Consider the following 17,657-nt stretch of genomic DNA (forward strand, 5'->3'; position numbering starts at 1 on the left):
CCCTGCCTGTTGTCAGTCATGTCTGTTCTACTTCCAGCCCCAAGCAACCTATTTCTTTCTGTGATGTCCGTCAGCCCCTTGGAAAGCAAAACACTCTGCGTGCACCCTTAGCTTTCCTAACCCAGACATGCAGGAGTTGCATTGGATCTCTAGGTATGTTCCTTTTCTGTCATCCTCAAGAATTTGATCTTCTTCTGCCCACGTCCTAAACACTGGATTTCTTCGCCCTACTGTCTCAGCCCACTGCTCTCTGGATTTTCTGTGAGCCATTTCTCTCACTCCCATGAATCTAATCAATGGTGTTAGATTTTGCTAATCCTGTTCACTTCCCCATACTCATCTCCTTCCTTTCCTCCTAGATAAGCCCTCACTTTCCTTTTAAGAATGACCTCAGATGCCACCAATACTGTGAAGTTTTCCCATTTTCTAACCCCCATTCCTACTTCTTATCTACAGCTATATCTAAAGAAATATGGCCCATGAGCTGTGACCCTCAGACAACTTTGTTGTCTCTCTTTGTGCTCTTAGAGTCTCTCTGTGGATTTCTTTTCTTAGTTCCTGGCTTGCCCCTGGAATAAAACCCAGGCAGCCCTGTCCACTCCATTTTTGCTGATGCTTTCTATATCTGACATCATTTCAATCAAAAAACTGTAATATTCTTGTCCTGTATAATCATTACAACTTAGAACTTCCCTTAAAGATAAGACAAATCTCCCTCCCCAGTGCTTCACTGCTGGAGAGGGGAAGTCTGCAATCAGAGAAAGAATGTTTTGGCCTCTTTTCTCACCTAATAGGTCTACACCTTCTTCCCCTAACTTGTTTCCAGTTCTGCTTCAGTTCAGTTCAGTTCAGTCGCTCAGTTGTGTCCGACTCTTTGCGACCCCATGAATCGCAGCACGCCAGGCCTCCCTGTCCATCACCAACTCCCGGAGTTCACTCAAACTCATGTCCATTGAGTCAGTGATGCCATCCAGCCATCTCATCCTCTGTCGTCCCCTTCTCCTCCTGCCCCCAATCCCTCCCAGCATCAGAGTCTTTTCCAATGAGTCAACTCTTCACATGAGGTGGCCAAAGTACTGGAGTTTCAGCTTTAGCATCATTCCTTCCAAAGAACACCCAGGGCTGATCTCCTTTAGAATGGACTGGTTGGATCTCCTTGCAGTCCAAGGGACTCTCGGGAGTCTTCTCCAACACCACAGTTGAAAAGCATCAATTCTTCAACGCTCAGCTTTCTTCACAGTCCAACTCTCACACCCATACATGACCACTGGAAAAACCATAGCCTTGACTAGACGGACCTTTGTTGGCAAAGTAATGTCTCTGCTTTTGAATACGCTGTCTAGGTTGGTCATAACTTTCCTTCCAAGGAGTAAGCGTCTTTTAATTTCGTGGCTGCAGTCACCATCTGCAGTGATTTTGGACCCCCACAAAATAAAGTCTGCCACTGTTTCCACTGTTTCCCCATCTATTTCCCATGAAGTGATGGGACCGGATCTACTTACTGTGTTACAAAAGAAGAGAAGGGAAACTGCACCTTTAACCTGATTGATTCCATTGTTGTGAGTTAGGATCATGATCAAGCACTAACCAGGAATGTAGAACTGGTGTTTTCTTTCAGTGGTTCTTTCCTTAGATGCCCTGGCTTCCCTCTGGAAGGTTTTCCCGTACCCCTCCCCACCAACCCACAGTGGTTCTCTTGCCTGGATGATTGACAGCTTGTCCCCCCTAGGCACTCCCAGGTGTGGGGGGGGTGTCTGGCTCACAGAACACACCATGCATTCCGTGCCCTTAATGTCTCTGAGGACCCCTCTCTTCATAATTGCAATCTTCTCTTAGCCTAGTCTTTTTCCTTAGTGTGGTGCTATACCCCTGCATCCCTCAAAATGCAGCTCGCTGTGGTCTCCTTAGAGCATGTCCCCCCTCAGCAGGTTTAGAGGAATACCCTCCTTTTCCCCTGAATCAGTGGAACTCACAGGATTTCTCTCCGAAGGAGCTTTTTTTCAAATCCTCTACTCAATCTCCAAGCACCTCTGATGTGAGCGAGGGTCTCCAAGGCAGACAGATGGTTTTGCAGCATTTCCTTTGAAAATTTGTTCCTCCTTATGTTCTGGCACCTCTCTTACCTTTAGGGTATAACACCTGCTGTGTCTTGGCGACTGGAGAAGAAACTTCCCATTAACATCCTGTTACATACAGGCCTCTCTCCTCTGGTTTAGAAGTTTGTGTTAAAATATTTCTGGGTCAGTTTGCTTCTTGAGACTGTAAGTACCTGGAGGTCAAAGACGATGATTTATTTTAAAATACTCTGTCTGTGCCTGTAATTGACATGCTGTAAGCATTCAGTGAATGTGAGGTTTTTCACCAAGATTATTCTCCATTCAAAATTGCAAGATAAAAAAAAATAGAATGGCCTTGCCAGAATTGGACTGCCCATGAGTACTGCTTCATCTGGGCCAGAAAGTACTTTTTAAGCCCCTCGCATCCTCTTGACCCCTTTCTCCTCAGTCCCCACAGAAGAATTATTTACATATTTTGGAACCTATTGTGATGTTAAAGGAGGATTTTTTCCCCTGTTCAAAATGTTTGGAAGTGTTTTGAGAAATCAATATGTGGACATTGTATAAAATTTAAAATATATGTAGAATGGCGAGAGAAAAGGATTTTGTCTGTTTTCTGTTCTGAAGTGCACAGTCCTCCTCCCCAGCGACAACTGTTTCCTCCAGTCCTCAAATATTCTTTCGAACTGTTCTTTGTTTTTGTGAATGTATATAGGTATATATATTTGTCTCCATAAAAAAGGCATGGTACTTAACACACTTTGTGTTGAATCTTGTGTTTGTGGCTTCGTGTGTCTTTGAGATTTCTTGGTTTAATCTCAAATAGAGTTGCTGAATTCTTTTTGATTCTTTGCTGCAATAGGGATGATTCGTGATTACAGTGTGTATACTTGAAATCAAGCAGAAGGATTATTCATTTAAACTGTCCAGTACTTTCCCTTTATAAAAGAAGTTTAATTTGTTAAAATGTAATTAAATTAACAGTCCTGGGTGTTCTTTGGTAGGACTGATATTGAAGCTGAAACTCCAATACTTTGGTCGCCTGATGTGAAGAGCTGACTCATTTGAAAAGACCCTGATGCTGGGAAAGATTGAGGGCAGGAGGAGAAGGGGACAACAGAGGATGAGATGGTTGGATGGCATCACCGACTCAGTGGACATGGATTTGGATGGACTCCAGAAGTTGGTGATAGACAGGGAGGCCTGGTGTGCTGTGATTCATGGGGTCGCAAAGAGTCAGACACAACTGAGCAACTGAACTGAATGAAATTAAATGAAATTTAATGTATTATCAGTTATCACACTAGTTTCAACTTCCAACCATATTAATAGGAACTTTTAAAGGTATATAAAAGATTAGGTTGTACTTTATGTTTCCCTGTCAAACTGATTGCTTAAATATTCCATTTGCTACATATTCAGTGAAAAAATTGAACATATAAAGGGTCTGTCTTCATTTATCTTGGGTAAATGTCTTAACCCATGTTTGTCTTTCTTTACCTGAAAAATGGGGTTAGTAATAGAATGAGCCTCATGGATTGTTGTGAGGATGAAGTGAGTTAACTTATGAAACAATATCTGGCAAATTACAAACAATAAAACACAGTGATTATTCTATTACAATTCATTTTCCTTCCTGATATTTGGAAAATCATTTGCATCATGTGATTATTAAACTATTTTAAAATTCTAAATAAATATATAGTGGCAATGAATGTTGTGGTATAGACTTAAGAAGGATCCGTTGCTCCTCATCACCATGTCATGAGGTCTGCAGTAATTGCCCATTCAGTAAGAAGTGAAGAAAACTCATGCAGTATTTATAATTACAGAAATTTGTCTTTCTTCATTTTGTTTCTTGTTTAATTTGGAAATTGTCAAGGATAAGTATTTGCTTGTTATTTAGTTTTCCTGTTACCATTAAATGAGGTAGGACCCGGAAGTCTAAGGCTCTTTCTTAGGGCAAGGTTCTCTTCACTGCAAGAATTAAATTTAAAAAAAGTCCCCACAAGAGCACATTCACTCTGATTACCTTGGAAGAACATGAGTGTGCCAGCCTTTTTCAGGGATGAAGATTCCATTAGAAGATGCTGTAACTTTATTGAAACTTGGGCTTGCTCCATAACACAATAGTCTTCAAGGGTCATTGTTGCATGCCAGCCCTGATTGGAGAGGTGTTTGTAAAACACTGTGCCTTGGAAATGGCCACATTATTTTGAGACTTATAGTAAAGCCAAAAACTGAACTAAACCCTCTGGTAGATATACATAGGAGTATCAACATTGTGTCTAATATTTTGAAGCAGAAAATAGCTTGGCATGATTTTCTGGCTGTGTCCTCTTTAGCTTGCATTTGGGTGAAATTAGTGTAACCAACTGAAAAATGGAATTGTAATTTTTTTTTTCCTGTGGTGGTGTCAATGAAACTGTCTTTGAGTTAAGGATAGAGAGATCTCTTGAGTTGCCAGACAACTCTCTTGAGTTGCCAAAGAAGACCTCTTTGAGGACAAAGTAAAAAGAGGCTCTGAAATCAACATAAGGTGTCTCAGAGCGTTCTGGTAGTATTTTTATATAGCTGATTAATCTACTGCAGTGTGCACAAAAAGAGCTCTGATTCGCTACTGCCTGTGTACACTGATTGCTAAAAGATCAAACAAAAAAAATTAACTGGATGTGAGAAATAAGATGCCTCTCTCCATCCCAAAGACTTTCATGATTTCAGCTTGTCAAGCTTTTCAACAGTGGCCTTTTCAAAAGCATTTATTTTTTTAACATTTTTTTTCTTTCCAACATTCATGTTTTATATTAACCTCCATTTTGATTTATTTTTCATTGATTTCTGCATGAAAAAAGAAAGAAGAAATAAATCTGCAAAAAACATACACACACGTACACATGTACACACTCATACCCCACCTCTATGTAATAAATATAAACATGTAAAAGTATACACAACACACACAGACATATAACATCAATGTAAAAGAAAAAAATTCCAGTGTAATAAAACAAAATGTGTATGAAACAAAAGTTATCTTATGTCAGTCTATCTGTATTTGGAATAGAGAGTTAAGTGGGTCCATAGATTTGATTTATTTCTCAAAAGGTACCTTAACCTACATAAGGTAATGAATCACTGTTTTTTGCAGATTGTAGTCTAGTTGGAGAGAAAAGCCATAGTCTCTCTAACCATGATGGAAGGTGTTGAAAATGTTGAGGGTCAGGGAAGGATGATAAAGGTCTGTAAGTGTTTTTAAGAACAGGAGGGGCCTTGCAGCTGTCATTTGCCTTATTTGCTGATTTTGCTCCTGTAAGCATAGAACTGTTGGTGTGAAGATAACATCAAGCTTGGCTCATATTCCCCCCACTTCTTAGCTGCTGGACACCTAGAAATTGTAGGGAGAATATATGTGGAATTGTCAAGAATCTTGGACTTGGAGCCCAATGTTCATGTAAATTTCATCCTCTGCTTGTTCAGTTTCAGCAGGAAAGAGGTTGAGCATGCAGAGTAGATCAACTACATTTTTGGAAAATGTAGAGATCATGAATGAATGAATGATTATGAATGAAAACCAAGTGGTGTATGAAGCCTGATTTCTGAACTGGCATGATATGCAATCTTATCAAGTAGTAAACTCATTTATTAGCTGACTACTGTGGTCGTATGTTGCATTCCACAATGGTGAGGTAATTTCTCTATAAGACTCAAAATACAACACCATATTCATCAGACTTTTAGGTATTAATGATTAAACATTTTGGTCTGCTAAACGTCTGTAATCTGCTCAAGGTTTTTTGTGGGGGGCTTTTGATATGGGTTGGAAATAATGTATATTCATGAATAGATTTTGTTTCTTGAATATCAGAGTTGGAGGTGATTTTTTTTAGATGTGAGAAATGTGTTAAGCAATGTTTCTCAACAAAATTGCTATAAGGTTTGTCTCTTTGAAGAGGAGAATAATCGTTAGATGTCTATTCAGTTAAGTTCAGTTCAGTCACTCAGTCGTGTCCAACTCTTTGCAACCCCATGAATCGAAGCACCCCAGGCCTCCCTGTCCATCACCAACTCCCAGAGTTCACTCAGACTCACATCCATCGACTCAGTGATGCCATCCAGCCATCTCATCCTCTGTCGTCCCCTTCTCCTCCTGCCCTCAACCCCTCCCAGCATCAGAGTCTTTTCCAATGAGTCAACTCTTCACATGAGGTGTCCAAAGGACTGGAGTTTCAGCTTTAGCATCATTCCTTCCAAAGAAATCCCAGGGCTGATCTCCTTCAGAATGGACTGGTTGGATCTCCTTGCAGTCCAAGGGACTCTCAAGAGTCTTCTCCAACACCACAGTTCAAAAGCACCAACTCTTCGGTGCTAAGCCTTCTTCACAGTCCAACTCTCACATCCATACATGACCACTGGAAAAACCATAGCCTTGACTAGATGAACCTTTGTTGGCAAAGTAATGTCTCTGCTTTTGAATATGCTATCTAGGTTGGTCACAACTTTCCTTCCAAGGAGTAAGCGCCTTTTAATTTCATGGCTGCAGTCACCATCTGCAGTGATTTTGGACCCCCAAAAAATAAAGTCTGACACTGTTTCCACTGTTTCCCCATCTATTTCCCATGAAGTGATGGGACCGGATACCATGATCTTTGTTTTCTGAATGTTGAACTTTAAGCCGACTTTTTCACTCTCCACTTTCACTTTCATCAAGAGGCTTTTGAGTTCCTCTTCACTTTCTGCCATAAGGGTGGTGTCATCTGCATATCTGAGGTTATTGATATTTCTCCCGGCAATCTTGATTTCAGCTTGTGTTTCTTCCAGTCCAGCGTTTCTCATGGTATACTCTGCATATAAGTTAAATAAGCAGGATGACAATATACAGACTTGACGTACTCCTTTTCCTATTTGGAACCAGTCTGTTGTTCCATGTCCAGTTCTAACTGTCGATGCCTGACCTGCATACAGATTTCTCAAGAGGCAGATCAGGTGTTCTGGTTACTCTGATAGAAATGGAGTCAAGTCATTCTCACACCAAAACTTTCCACTGCATGAAGAAACTTAACTGAGCATTTGTTAAGACTGCATTCAAACTTGTGTGTATGCATTTAATATTATCAAATATGTATCAGTATTTCATGATCCACAAGCTTAGTAGCAATTTTGTAAAGTGTATGACTAAAGTCACCAATGGTCTCTTCCTTTAGAGCATTCAGGAACAACTGTTTTGGGCATTTTTGGTTTTTAAGTCCAAGGTCTAGTATTTTTAACTCAGCTGACATTAAGCATAGATAGTGCCATTGTTAATATGTATGAATTTGGGGGGCTTTTTAAAGACCACCATGAGAAACGTGCTATGAATATATTAAGCTTTAGCTGCCAGATGCAAATGTCTACTAACAGAGAAAATTCTAAAGGGTATCTATTTTTTTTCCTTGATTTAAAACATTTCTGTGACTAGTAGAATGTTTTTATTGTAGCAGATGACATTTTGATTTGTATTTGTCTTGCTTTATTTGCTTCCTTTGTGTTTATTTTGGCATGGTGATTTCAGAAAGGGAATGAGCTTTTGTATGACCCTTCTCTCTGTGACAATACTTGGCAGCACTGACAAGTCAGGTCATGATTGTATTAATTACCTTCATTATTTATAAAGTCAGTACCCCACTTTAGCAGTGATTAAAAATGAGCAGCATAATTTTTAAAAATAATATTCTTGAATGAGGTTTCTTTTTATCCTCAACTTTATACAGTATGTGCCTATGAATGTATATGAGCATATATAAGAATAATGGAATATACTTATTTCTTCTCTTAAATCAGATAGTTTGGTTAGTGTGGTCCAGTTTCTGATTGCTATGAATTTGCAAGAATGAAATTGGTGTCTTGCAAAATGTATTGTCTTCTTACCCTTTTAAGCCTGATACAGATTATAATATGTCTGATTCAAATGTTCATTATAAATCTGATCATGTTAGCTCCTGGTTAAAATTGTGTCTTGTATTCTAAGAGCGTTATCTTGATACTAATATTCTTAGCCAGACACAGAAGCTTGACCCTTATTATATATCTGCTGTCTCATTTCACCCCACAGTGAACTTGGCCATCTGCATTCCATCTCATCAGTCTTCTTTCTGTTCTTACAACAAGTCATGAACACTGAAGCCACGGGGCCTTTGCATATTCTATCCTTTACAATGAGAGTTGATTGCCAGAGCGTTTAACCAGCAATAGGGCATGGCCACTGACCAATTGAGAGAGAGACGGACTAAAGCAGGATTCTGGAAGCCCCTTGCTCAGCCGGTCATTAGTTTTTTAGGTGATGCATCTTGGTTTGTGGGCTAGGGTCCTGGTCCAGCCTGGGAGGCAAGGTGATAGTTGATGGGAAAAGGTCCAGACAATGGCTACTCACCAGCCTACTTACCAACTGAAGGCCATACTAAGTCTTTTGTGTATACCTGGAAAATTTCTTTCTGTCTTCACCTTGCAACACATACACAATCTGATTATATCATATCATGTTTTCTTTTCTTCCATTTTCCGTTCACTTCAGAGGAGCTTCCCCTGACCTTCCTGATGAAGGTTATTCTCACTGAGGTTTTCATTAGAAACTCCTATCTCTTCACATTGTACCTTTCACATTATCTCTCACAGTGGTCAGTTTACAAATAAACTTTATAAGTAATTGAATCATATGTCACTCCCGTTAGTTTGTATAATCCAGGAGGGCAGGGGTCATCAGTTAACTGACAGTCCCATTTCTACCTTCTTTCAGAATTAAAGTTTCAACACCTAATAGGAGGTAAATATTATTGAATGAATGCTCAAAAAGACTTTAGAACTTCTTTGAGCATGTTTATATTTTGCAAATGCAGCTGGTATGCATGTTACTTGTGGGATGCATTGTTGAGTAGATAACATTTTTTTTTTAAGTGGCCATATTCTTAATGCCTTCTTGCACAATTTTCTGAAATAAATTTTTAAGTAGTGGTGGGTGTATCCCATGCTGTTATTTTTCTTTCCAGTAGAAATGCTTCTCACTCACTTGATGTCCAGTGAAATGATTTAATCTTCAGAGCTGATTTATTCATTTTCCTTAAAGCTCAGCAAGAAAAATTACTTAAAAGCCTACAATAATGTACAGGGTGTTGGGAACACTGGAACAGCCAGTGGTGGATAATCTGTGGTCCTACCTTCAGAGACACTTCAGTTTAGTAATTTTCTCTTTATCCCATTTATAAGCATTTGTAATATTTTGTTTTCCAATTGCTGTATTAGCATGTAGACCATATATTTGCTCTCTGTAGACCATAGAGCAAAGCTTCATATTTATTTGGATGCATTTTAATGATTGTGATAATGTTTCCACAGGATCTTCTGCTAAAATTTATCCTTGTTTTTTTCTCGAAAATTCCAACAACTTGTTCTTTTTAAGTCTACTTTTTTGTTATTAACAAATTCTTTCTAAGTACATTTAATGTGTAAGCTGGGTAGCTTTAACTTCTCAAAGAACGAAGTATTATTTCAATCATTGTTACATTCCTCAAGGCTTTCCTGTGTGTGAGACTTAACCATTGTCCCCAGACTTTAATATTCCTTGCAACTGTTCCCTAACTTTTTATGAAGGTTTGACATTTCATGTATCATATTATTGCATTTAATGTTTCCAATGCCTTTTATGAATAACTGTCATTGTATTTATTTGAAATGTAATTGTTTTTCGATTTTCTACTGTGTATATATTTGTATAGTGCAGAAATTGTGAGAAGAGTGACATACACACTATGCTATCCTCACATGCATGATTGTTGTTGTTCAGTCATTCAGTTGTGTCCAACTCTTTGCAACCCCGTTGACTGCAGCACACCAGGCTTCCCTATCTATCACCATCACTTGGAGCTTGCCCAAACTTGTGTCCATTGATCAGTGAGGCCATCCAACCATCTCGTCCTCTGTCATCCGCTTCTTCTCCTGCCTTCAGTCTTTCCCAGCATCGGGGTCTTTTCTGATGAGTCGGCTCTTCACATTAGGTGTGCAAAGTATTGGAGCTTTAGTTTCAGCATTAGCCCTTCCAATGAATATTCAGCATTGATTTCCTTTAGGATTGACTGATTTCATCTCCTTGCAGTCCATAGGACTCATGCAAGGCTGTCATATTTAAGTGTATTGTAGAATCATTAAAGTAATTATTCATGTTAATGGCTGGAAATAAATACAGGGAATTCCCTGGTGGTCCATTGGCTAAGACTCTGTGCTCCCAATGCAGGAGGCCTGGGTTCAGTCCCTGGTCAGGGAACTAGATTCCACGTTTCAGAACGAAAGATCTTACAAGCTGCAGCTAAGACCCAGCACAGTCAAATAAGTAAATAAGATACTAAAAAAATAAATTAAATATCTTACTGATTGAGCAGAAAAAATGAAGGCAGGCTAGGTAACTGAAACCCTTTGGTCCAGGTGGGGGAAATCAACCACTGGAAAGCTTTGAGAAGCAATGATCGAATGAGGTAGAATATGTGTCCTTCTTTCTATCTTAAATCATTTTATGATTTTGGGCATAAATCTCTTGGAACTGAATGCTATTGAAAATAGCTTCAAAACATCTCAGCTTCATATGCACAGTGTGACAGACACCACATGTGACTCATTCATATTCTCTTTCCTTTTTCACTTCAGTACACACATCACTTCTGCTGCTGCTGCTGCTAAGTCACTTCAGTCATGTCCAACTCTGTGCAACCCCATAGACGGCAGCCCACCAGGCTCTGCCATCCCTGGGATTCTCCAGGCAAGAACACTGGAGTGGGTTGCCATTTCCTTCTCCAATGCATGAAAGCCCAATGCCTTTTTTGACTGGACCTAATAGCTTTTTTTTTTTTTTTTTTTTTTTTGCTTCTAGAGCCATTTTGCTGCCCCTTTGAGAGGCTAGAAGTGCTGGCTCATTAATACTCCCTGAAAACAGCCTCCAAACAGTGACTCCTGGGAGCTGGTATAAAAATACCTCAGCTCCCTTGCCCCTTGGCAAGAATAACTGGACAACTCAAGTGTACCTCTGTCATTACTCTGAGGCATATGTCCTACACAAGCTGGACTTCAGAGTTTCCCCAGAAGGAATAACCTCTGCTTAGCTCTCACAGCTTAGCCTTTATTGGCTGTCTTCCTTTCTTTTTCACTTCTCCATGTCCCGACTGATTTTATTGTTCACCTCTCATGTAAACTGCTTGCACTTCAATTCGTTTTGCAGTGTCTGCACTAAGGGGAACCTTAATAGTGAAAAATGGTCACAGATCCCATGATGGTGTAAGCTGTCAACCTGCAGTTCTTAGAGGAGTAGTTCTCAATTGTATTTCCATCTATCTCAGATTCCCATAGGCCAAGTCAAAGTTATGCCCAAATCTCAGAATTCTGGCTGCAGTTCTACCTCGGCCTCCCCCAAGAATTGTATTGTAAGTGAACAAGAGCAACATCATATAGCAGTAACTGATTTAATAACTTGTTTTAAGTATGTAAGTTGCAAGATACCATGTTTTTACTCTTGAAATTATTATTTGGGACACACTTAATTCTAATGGAATACATCACATGTCATGGCAAGATCCTGTAGTTTAGCACTACTGAGATTGCTCTCCTTTCTTAGCAACAACTAAGATAGCCCAGTCCATAGCAGCTGCTGACTGAAAGTTATACACATTCTCTGCTAAAACGGCTGACATTAGAGTCATTAATTCTCCTGTGTGGAACCAGTTGAGTTTCAGCAATCGAAAAGTGATTCTCTGATTTTATGCGTGTGTGCATCTAACCTACTTGATCGTTAACCGTGCAGTTGAGGTAGTTTCAGATGGCCACCAAAAATGACACAGGATATTCACATAATTATCTACTCTTAGCCAGCACATTCAAGTTTATGAAAATTCAAGAAAGCAAAAAATAAGGTCGTTCCATGTGCAAGATTATCTGACTGAACAATTTTCATTGTTAGCATTTTTATCTGTTTTATGAAACATAAGTAATTGAGGGCTTTCTACAGGTGTTCCTGAAAAAAAGGCTTAGGATGAATGTTGACAATGTTATTTATATGTCTTATGAAGGATTAAGAGACTATGAAAAGCATTGCTTCAAGATATCTACTGATTTGACTCCTTTAGTTTAACCAAAATTATTATCATGAAAGAAAATGAGAAAAGCTTTAATTTCAAGGCCGTATTTTATTTGTTATGATTACTATCAAGCAAAGTTTTAATATTTAATATTTTAGTTTTGTTGGACATTTTTAATTTTGTGAAGCTTCCTCCATATGCCTATCAGTTACATAAAGAGTTTTTTAAGCATCTATATACCATACATCTTTATTTGCCTCAAAAAGATTCGTTTCATTTGGGGATTTTGGGTGCTGTTTTGGGTGTTGTGAATGGTACAGTTTTATGAGAAGAAGAAAATCTATGTTTTAAAGCAATTCATTTTTTTAAAGTCTGACTTCTTTGTGTATATATTTTACAGATTAAAGGATTTACCTGAAGACTAAGCATTCTATTCATCAGAAACTGGACAAGAGTTACTCTTGCTTTTGGAAGTTAAAGATGTTGTTGTCATGGAAGCATTTGATCTTCCTCTCATTCATTGGCTGCCTAGGAGGTAATAATAAACTGTATTTTCTAAGTTGAAGTTAGAACTATGCTTGAGTCATATGTTAAATAATTTTTAAATGTTGAATAGTACTCCACAAATCTTTTTTTTCCCAGAAAGAAAATACTACTTTTCTGATAAATGGAGTCTTGTTTTGCTTCCTAATTTTTGCAAGCTATTTTACTTTCATCACAAATATAGTGTCACTTACTGAAACAGATCTAGTTTAGTGCTATGAATATAACAACCAGAACTTGAGAAGAGTAGTGTATGACATTTTTTCCAAAAAGTCTAAATCTTGTAAACTTTAGTATAAAGGAAGAATATAGATTTTAAGGAATTTCAGTATTTTCATGTCTAATCTGAAAAGCAATACAGTTTTTCTTCTACCAAATAACTTTTTTAAGGGAGTAAAAATAAAGATAGAATTTTAATTTTTTAAACTTTGAAAATTTGTAGCTTGAAACAAAACAAAAAAGGGAAAGATTCTCCTATATCCACCATACAAAAGCAACTCTTAAAATGTGTTTCATTTTGTTCGTTTTGTTTCATTTTCTGGAACAGTAGAGGAGTAAAGACAAAGATTGCTTTAAATGAAGTAATATATGTACAAGGATTAATTTTTTTTTTTTTTGCTTTTTCATCTTATTACTTTATTTCTTTTTATTATAAAATTTCTCCGGTACCTAAGCAGTTGAAAGAATGGTACGATGAATACCCACATACGCACCGTTTTATTGCATCTTTAATTGTACTTATTCTATCTATATGCACATGTATATGCATTTTCCATTTATTGGTAGGTTGACTACACCACTTGAAAGTAGGTTACAGAAGTTTTCACCTCTCACCCACAAAATTTAAGCATCTGTCTCCTGAGAAGATGACCTATTTTCTAGACGAACAAGTTCTTTTTGATACTTAAGGAAAGTAGAAAAAAAAAGTGGCCTGTCATTTTTCTTTTCTAAGAGGAGGAAATTGGTGTGGAATGAGGCCAAATGCAGTGTCAGGTAAAACATATGTCACTTGAAGACATGTTTATATTGGAGTAGACTTCTGAGCCCTTATGTCAAATTTTAAACATTCTTAAAATATTTAAATGATACTTAAACCTCCAACTTTTAAAATAAACTTTTTTTTTAAGCAGGTTTTTCCCTGATGCCTCAGTTTTGTTCTCTAAAAGATTTTCTTTGCTATTAACCTAGCAGTGAGCGAAAAAGGAATAATTATTTTAAATTTTTACTATTTTAAATAGTCTTTGGAGACGATCCACACAGATATGAAAGCAATTTTTTCTTGCACTGTTTCCTTCATTTTAAAAAATTTAAAATTTGAGTTCTGTTGTTAAAGGAGAAAAATGAAAGGAAATATACTTCAGCAGTATTATTATTCACAATGTCAACTTTCATAGAAACAACCTTGAAATTTTACAGTTACTTGGAAGCGGGTAGATATACTTAGAAAGTAGAAATATAGCTAAAGGAAGTGCGATTAGTGTGTCAAAGGTTTAAAATTTTAAATTGTAATTTGGCACTGTGTACAAACTGTATTGCTTGCTTTCAGTAACTTAGAAATGTTTTATACTTATGATACTGCTTTCTTATAGAGAAAGCAGTAAAAGCAGTATTCATTTACAAAATATTAAGACATTATTTAAAAAGTTTTAAAGGAACACTTGATTTTCTAGGTATGTTAAAAAACTATAAAAGTTGGTAAAGGAGAATTGGATTAATACATGGTAAATTATATAGAGAGCATTACTTACAGAATTGGTAATCTTTACAATTACGGTATGGAGAATAATTTGTCTCTGACCACTTTTCTGAAGAGTATTGATTGCATTACAGTTCTTTATATACTCAATATTGGTACTCTTTTTGCATTTATATAAAATTTAGACAAAAAAGCTAGCTTGTGAGTATGATATTCTGTTAACCAATATTGGGTCACTTTTTAAATATTAAATTTAAAATCTGTTCCTGATGTAGTAGGTATCTATAAATAAATACCAAGTAAAGACATATTATGTGAATTCACTACCTAGAGTTTATCCTAAGACATTAACTCAATAAATAGAGCAAATGCTTGATAATTTTGACTTTCTGTTTTTTCATATCTAAGCTTTCTGTTATCCATTATTTTGTGCATTTTAAAAATGATTTCCTTCTATTGTTTTGTCTCTGCATATTTCTCTCTGCAGCAAAGAGGCAAATTGCAATTTTGAGCTGGCAGTTTTTCCTAAGATGAACATGAGCATTTTTTCCTCAAAAAAACCAGGCTGCATTCATTCTTTAAAAAATATTTATTAAGCATGTATTATATGTTGTACATTGTTTCCAGTGAAGAAAAGGGACAGAGATCTGTGTCATGTAGGGTTTATATATACTCAGGTTGTGGTAGAGAATCACACTGAGTTAGTAGATGATGGCGCTATGAAGAAAAATAAGCCGCATAACATGAAAGTTTGGGGGGCTGGGACGTGAGTTACCACTTTAAATGAGGTGTTCAGATTCATCCTCATAGAGAAGGTGATGTGTGGCACAAAGACTTAGCAGTGAACGAGTTGACCTTGTGGGTATTTAGGGAAGAGAGCTTCAGGCAAAGTCAGCAATCCATGCAAGTGTTTAATATATGACATGCTGATTATTTCTTGAAATAGCAGGAAAGTTAGCCTGGTTAGATATGGAAGAGTTATGGAAAAGAAGTAGTAGGTGAAAGTCAAGAAGTAATGTGGAGATGGATGCAGCAGAACATGAAGGCATTGTGTATCACTGAAAATATTTACTGCTCTTGCTTTGACTGCCCTCAGGGGCCATAGTGTGATTTGATCAGAGCAGTGATGTAATTTTGTGTGTTTTTTTTTAAGGACCTGGCGGGACATTGTGTTGCGGATTGATTGTAGAGATAAAGGGGAGCAAGCAGAGGCCCCAGTAGGAAGTTAATGCTGTAATCAGGGAAGGGATGTTGGTAGCTGACTTCAGGGTGGTAGCAGGGGTTGTTGATGTTCAGTAGTTAAGCTGTGTCTGACTCTTTGTGACCCCATGGACTACAGCATGCCAGGCAAGCTTCCCTGTCATTCACTGTCTCCTGGAGTTTGCTCACACTCATGTCCATTGAATCGGTGATGCCATTCAACCATCTCATCCTCTGTCACTTCCTTCTCCTGCCCTCAATCTTTGCCAGCCATCAGGCCTTGACTCTTCTCATCAGGTGGCTAAAATATCAGGGTGGTAGTCAGATTTTGGATAAATTTTGAATATATACTCATGAGGATTTGTGGATGGGATGTATGTGGGATATGAGAAAAAAGAAAGGCTTGAAGATAACCTCAAGGCTCAAGTGTCACCTTGCGTCCACTTGAAGAGGTGTACCTTGTGAATGAAATGAAGAACAGGCAGAAGACAGGGATGAGTTTTCCAAACTGAAGGTCATTACGAAGTAAGGGATTAAAAGATCAATTCTTTGGATCATGTCAAGCATTTTCATTAGAAAATAAAATAACCTTAAAGTATAATGTATCAGCATTCACTGTCCATTTAGTAAATATAGTCTGCTGAGCACTTCTAGGCATTTGGGATATACCTGTGAACAAAACAATGTCCCAGTCCTCCTAGAGCTGTCCTTTTAATATATGTGAATTGAGTCTTGATCTTACACATGTTTCTTACTGAGTTGCTATGAAAAAAGTTGAGAACTATGTAGAAAACAGAGATTTAGAGATAAGAACCCTCCAGAAGTCTAAGAAACCAGAAAAAGAAGTAACACTCAGATGAGGAAAATAATAGTGAAGACTTCAAAATTAGTAATACTAACAGTACTCATTAATGGATACTTAGGCACTATGATTATACACTGGAAGTGAGAAATAGATTTAAGGGCCTAGATCTTATAGATAGAGTGCCTGCTGAACTATGGAATGAGGTTCGTGGCATTGTACAAGAGACAGGGATCAAGACCATCCCCATGGAAAAGAAATGCAAAAAAGCAAAATGGCTGTCTAGGGAGGCCTGACAAATAGCTGTGAAAAGAAGAGAAGCAAAAAGCAAAGGAGAAAAGGAAAGATATAAACATCTGAATGCAGAGTTCCAAAGAATAACTAGGAAAGATAAGAAAGCCTTCCTGAGCAGTACTCTTGCCTGGAAAATTCCATGGACGGAGGAGCCTGGTAGGCTGCAGTCCATGGGGTCACTAAGAGTCGGGCACGACTGAGTGACTTCACTTTCACTTTTCACTTTCATGCATTGGAGAAGGCAATGGCAACCCAGTCCAGTACTCTTGCCTGGAGAATCCCAGGGACAGAAGAGCCTGGTGGGCTGCCGTCTATGAGGTTGCACAGAGTCAGACACGACTGAAGCAAATTAGCAGCAGTAGCAGCAGCAGCAGCTTTCTTGTAGTGGATATTCTGTTGGTGTCTCCAGTATCAACTGTTTACTGCTGTCATGAAACAGCCCTGAGGCCTGGAAGAGACTAACCCCATGCAGAGCCCTACAGATAGACCTTTCTGATTTGCCCCAGTGATTGGCCTAAGCCACTGAGCTTAAGGGATTTTTTTTTTTTTTTTAACACAAGATTTGATTAAATCAAGGACATTTTCTTCAAACTTTAGGAAAAGTGCTGTTTCTCCTAGTGTATCTGAATGAGGAATCCTGGCATCCTGGTTGCATCAGGTGTCCAGCCTACAATCACCTGGGAAGCCAGCCTGAGGGCAGAGCTGACTCTGCATTCAGATCAGAGAAATCAGAAGACACCAGCCCCTTGATGAATTCATGTTGATATGCCCCCTCTGGCTTACACGTCATCCAAAGCAGAAAATGCCCCTCCTCCAGCCCCTGTGACCGGGCATAACCCTTTTGCCACAGAGCTGGAAAAAGGACCTACCTCTTCAGGACCTACCAAGGCAGTGAAGGTTGTGTCCACTCACAGGTATCCCTGAATGCATTATAACTGAGAAAAGACTTCAGCTTTATGAGAAGATTTATATCATCT

The 17,657-nt window shown here is 38.2% G+C and overlaps 1 protein-coding gene across 5 annotated transcripts in view; it reads left to right on the forward strand.

Moving 5' to 3' along the window:
- Positions 1–17,657, forward strand: part of CNTN3 (contactin 3) — a 579,340-nt gene that overhangs the window by 276,242 nt on the left and 285,441 nt on the right. For all 5 annotated transcript variants that reach the window (XM_070359490.1, XM_070359491.1, XM_070359489.1 and 2 more), the window contains one exon: positions 12,546–12,680. In XM_070359490.1, the coding sequence (XP_070215591.1) occupies positions 12,626–12,680 (55 nt within the window). In that variant the 5' untranslated portion in view covers positions 12,546–12,625. The remainder of the gene's footprint in view (positions 1–12,545; positions 12,681–17,657) is intronic.

Source organism: Bos mutus, chromosome 22 (genome assembly GCF_027580195.1).
Source record: "Bos mutus isolate GX-2022 chromosome 22, NWIPB_WYAK_1.1, whole genome shotgun sequence".
Taxonomy (NCBI): domain Eukaryota; kingdom Metazoa; phylum Chordata; class Mammalia; order Artiodactyla; family Bovidae; genus Bos; species Bos mutus.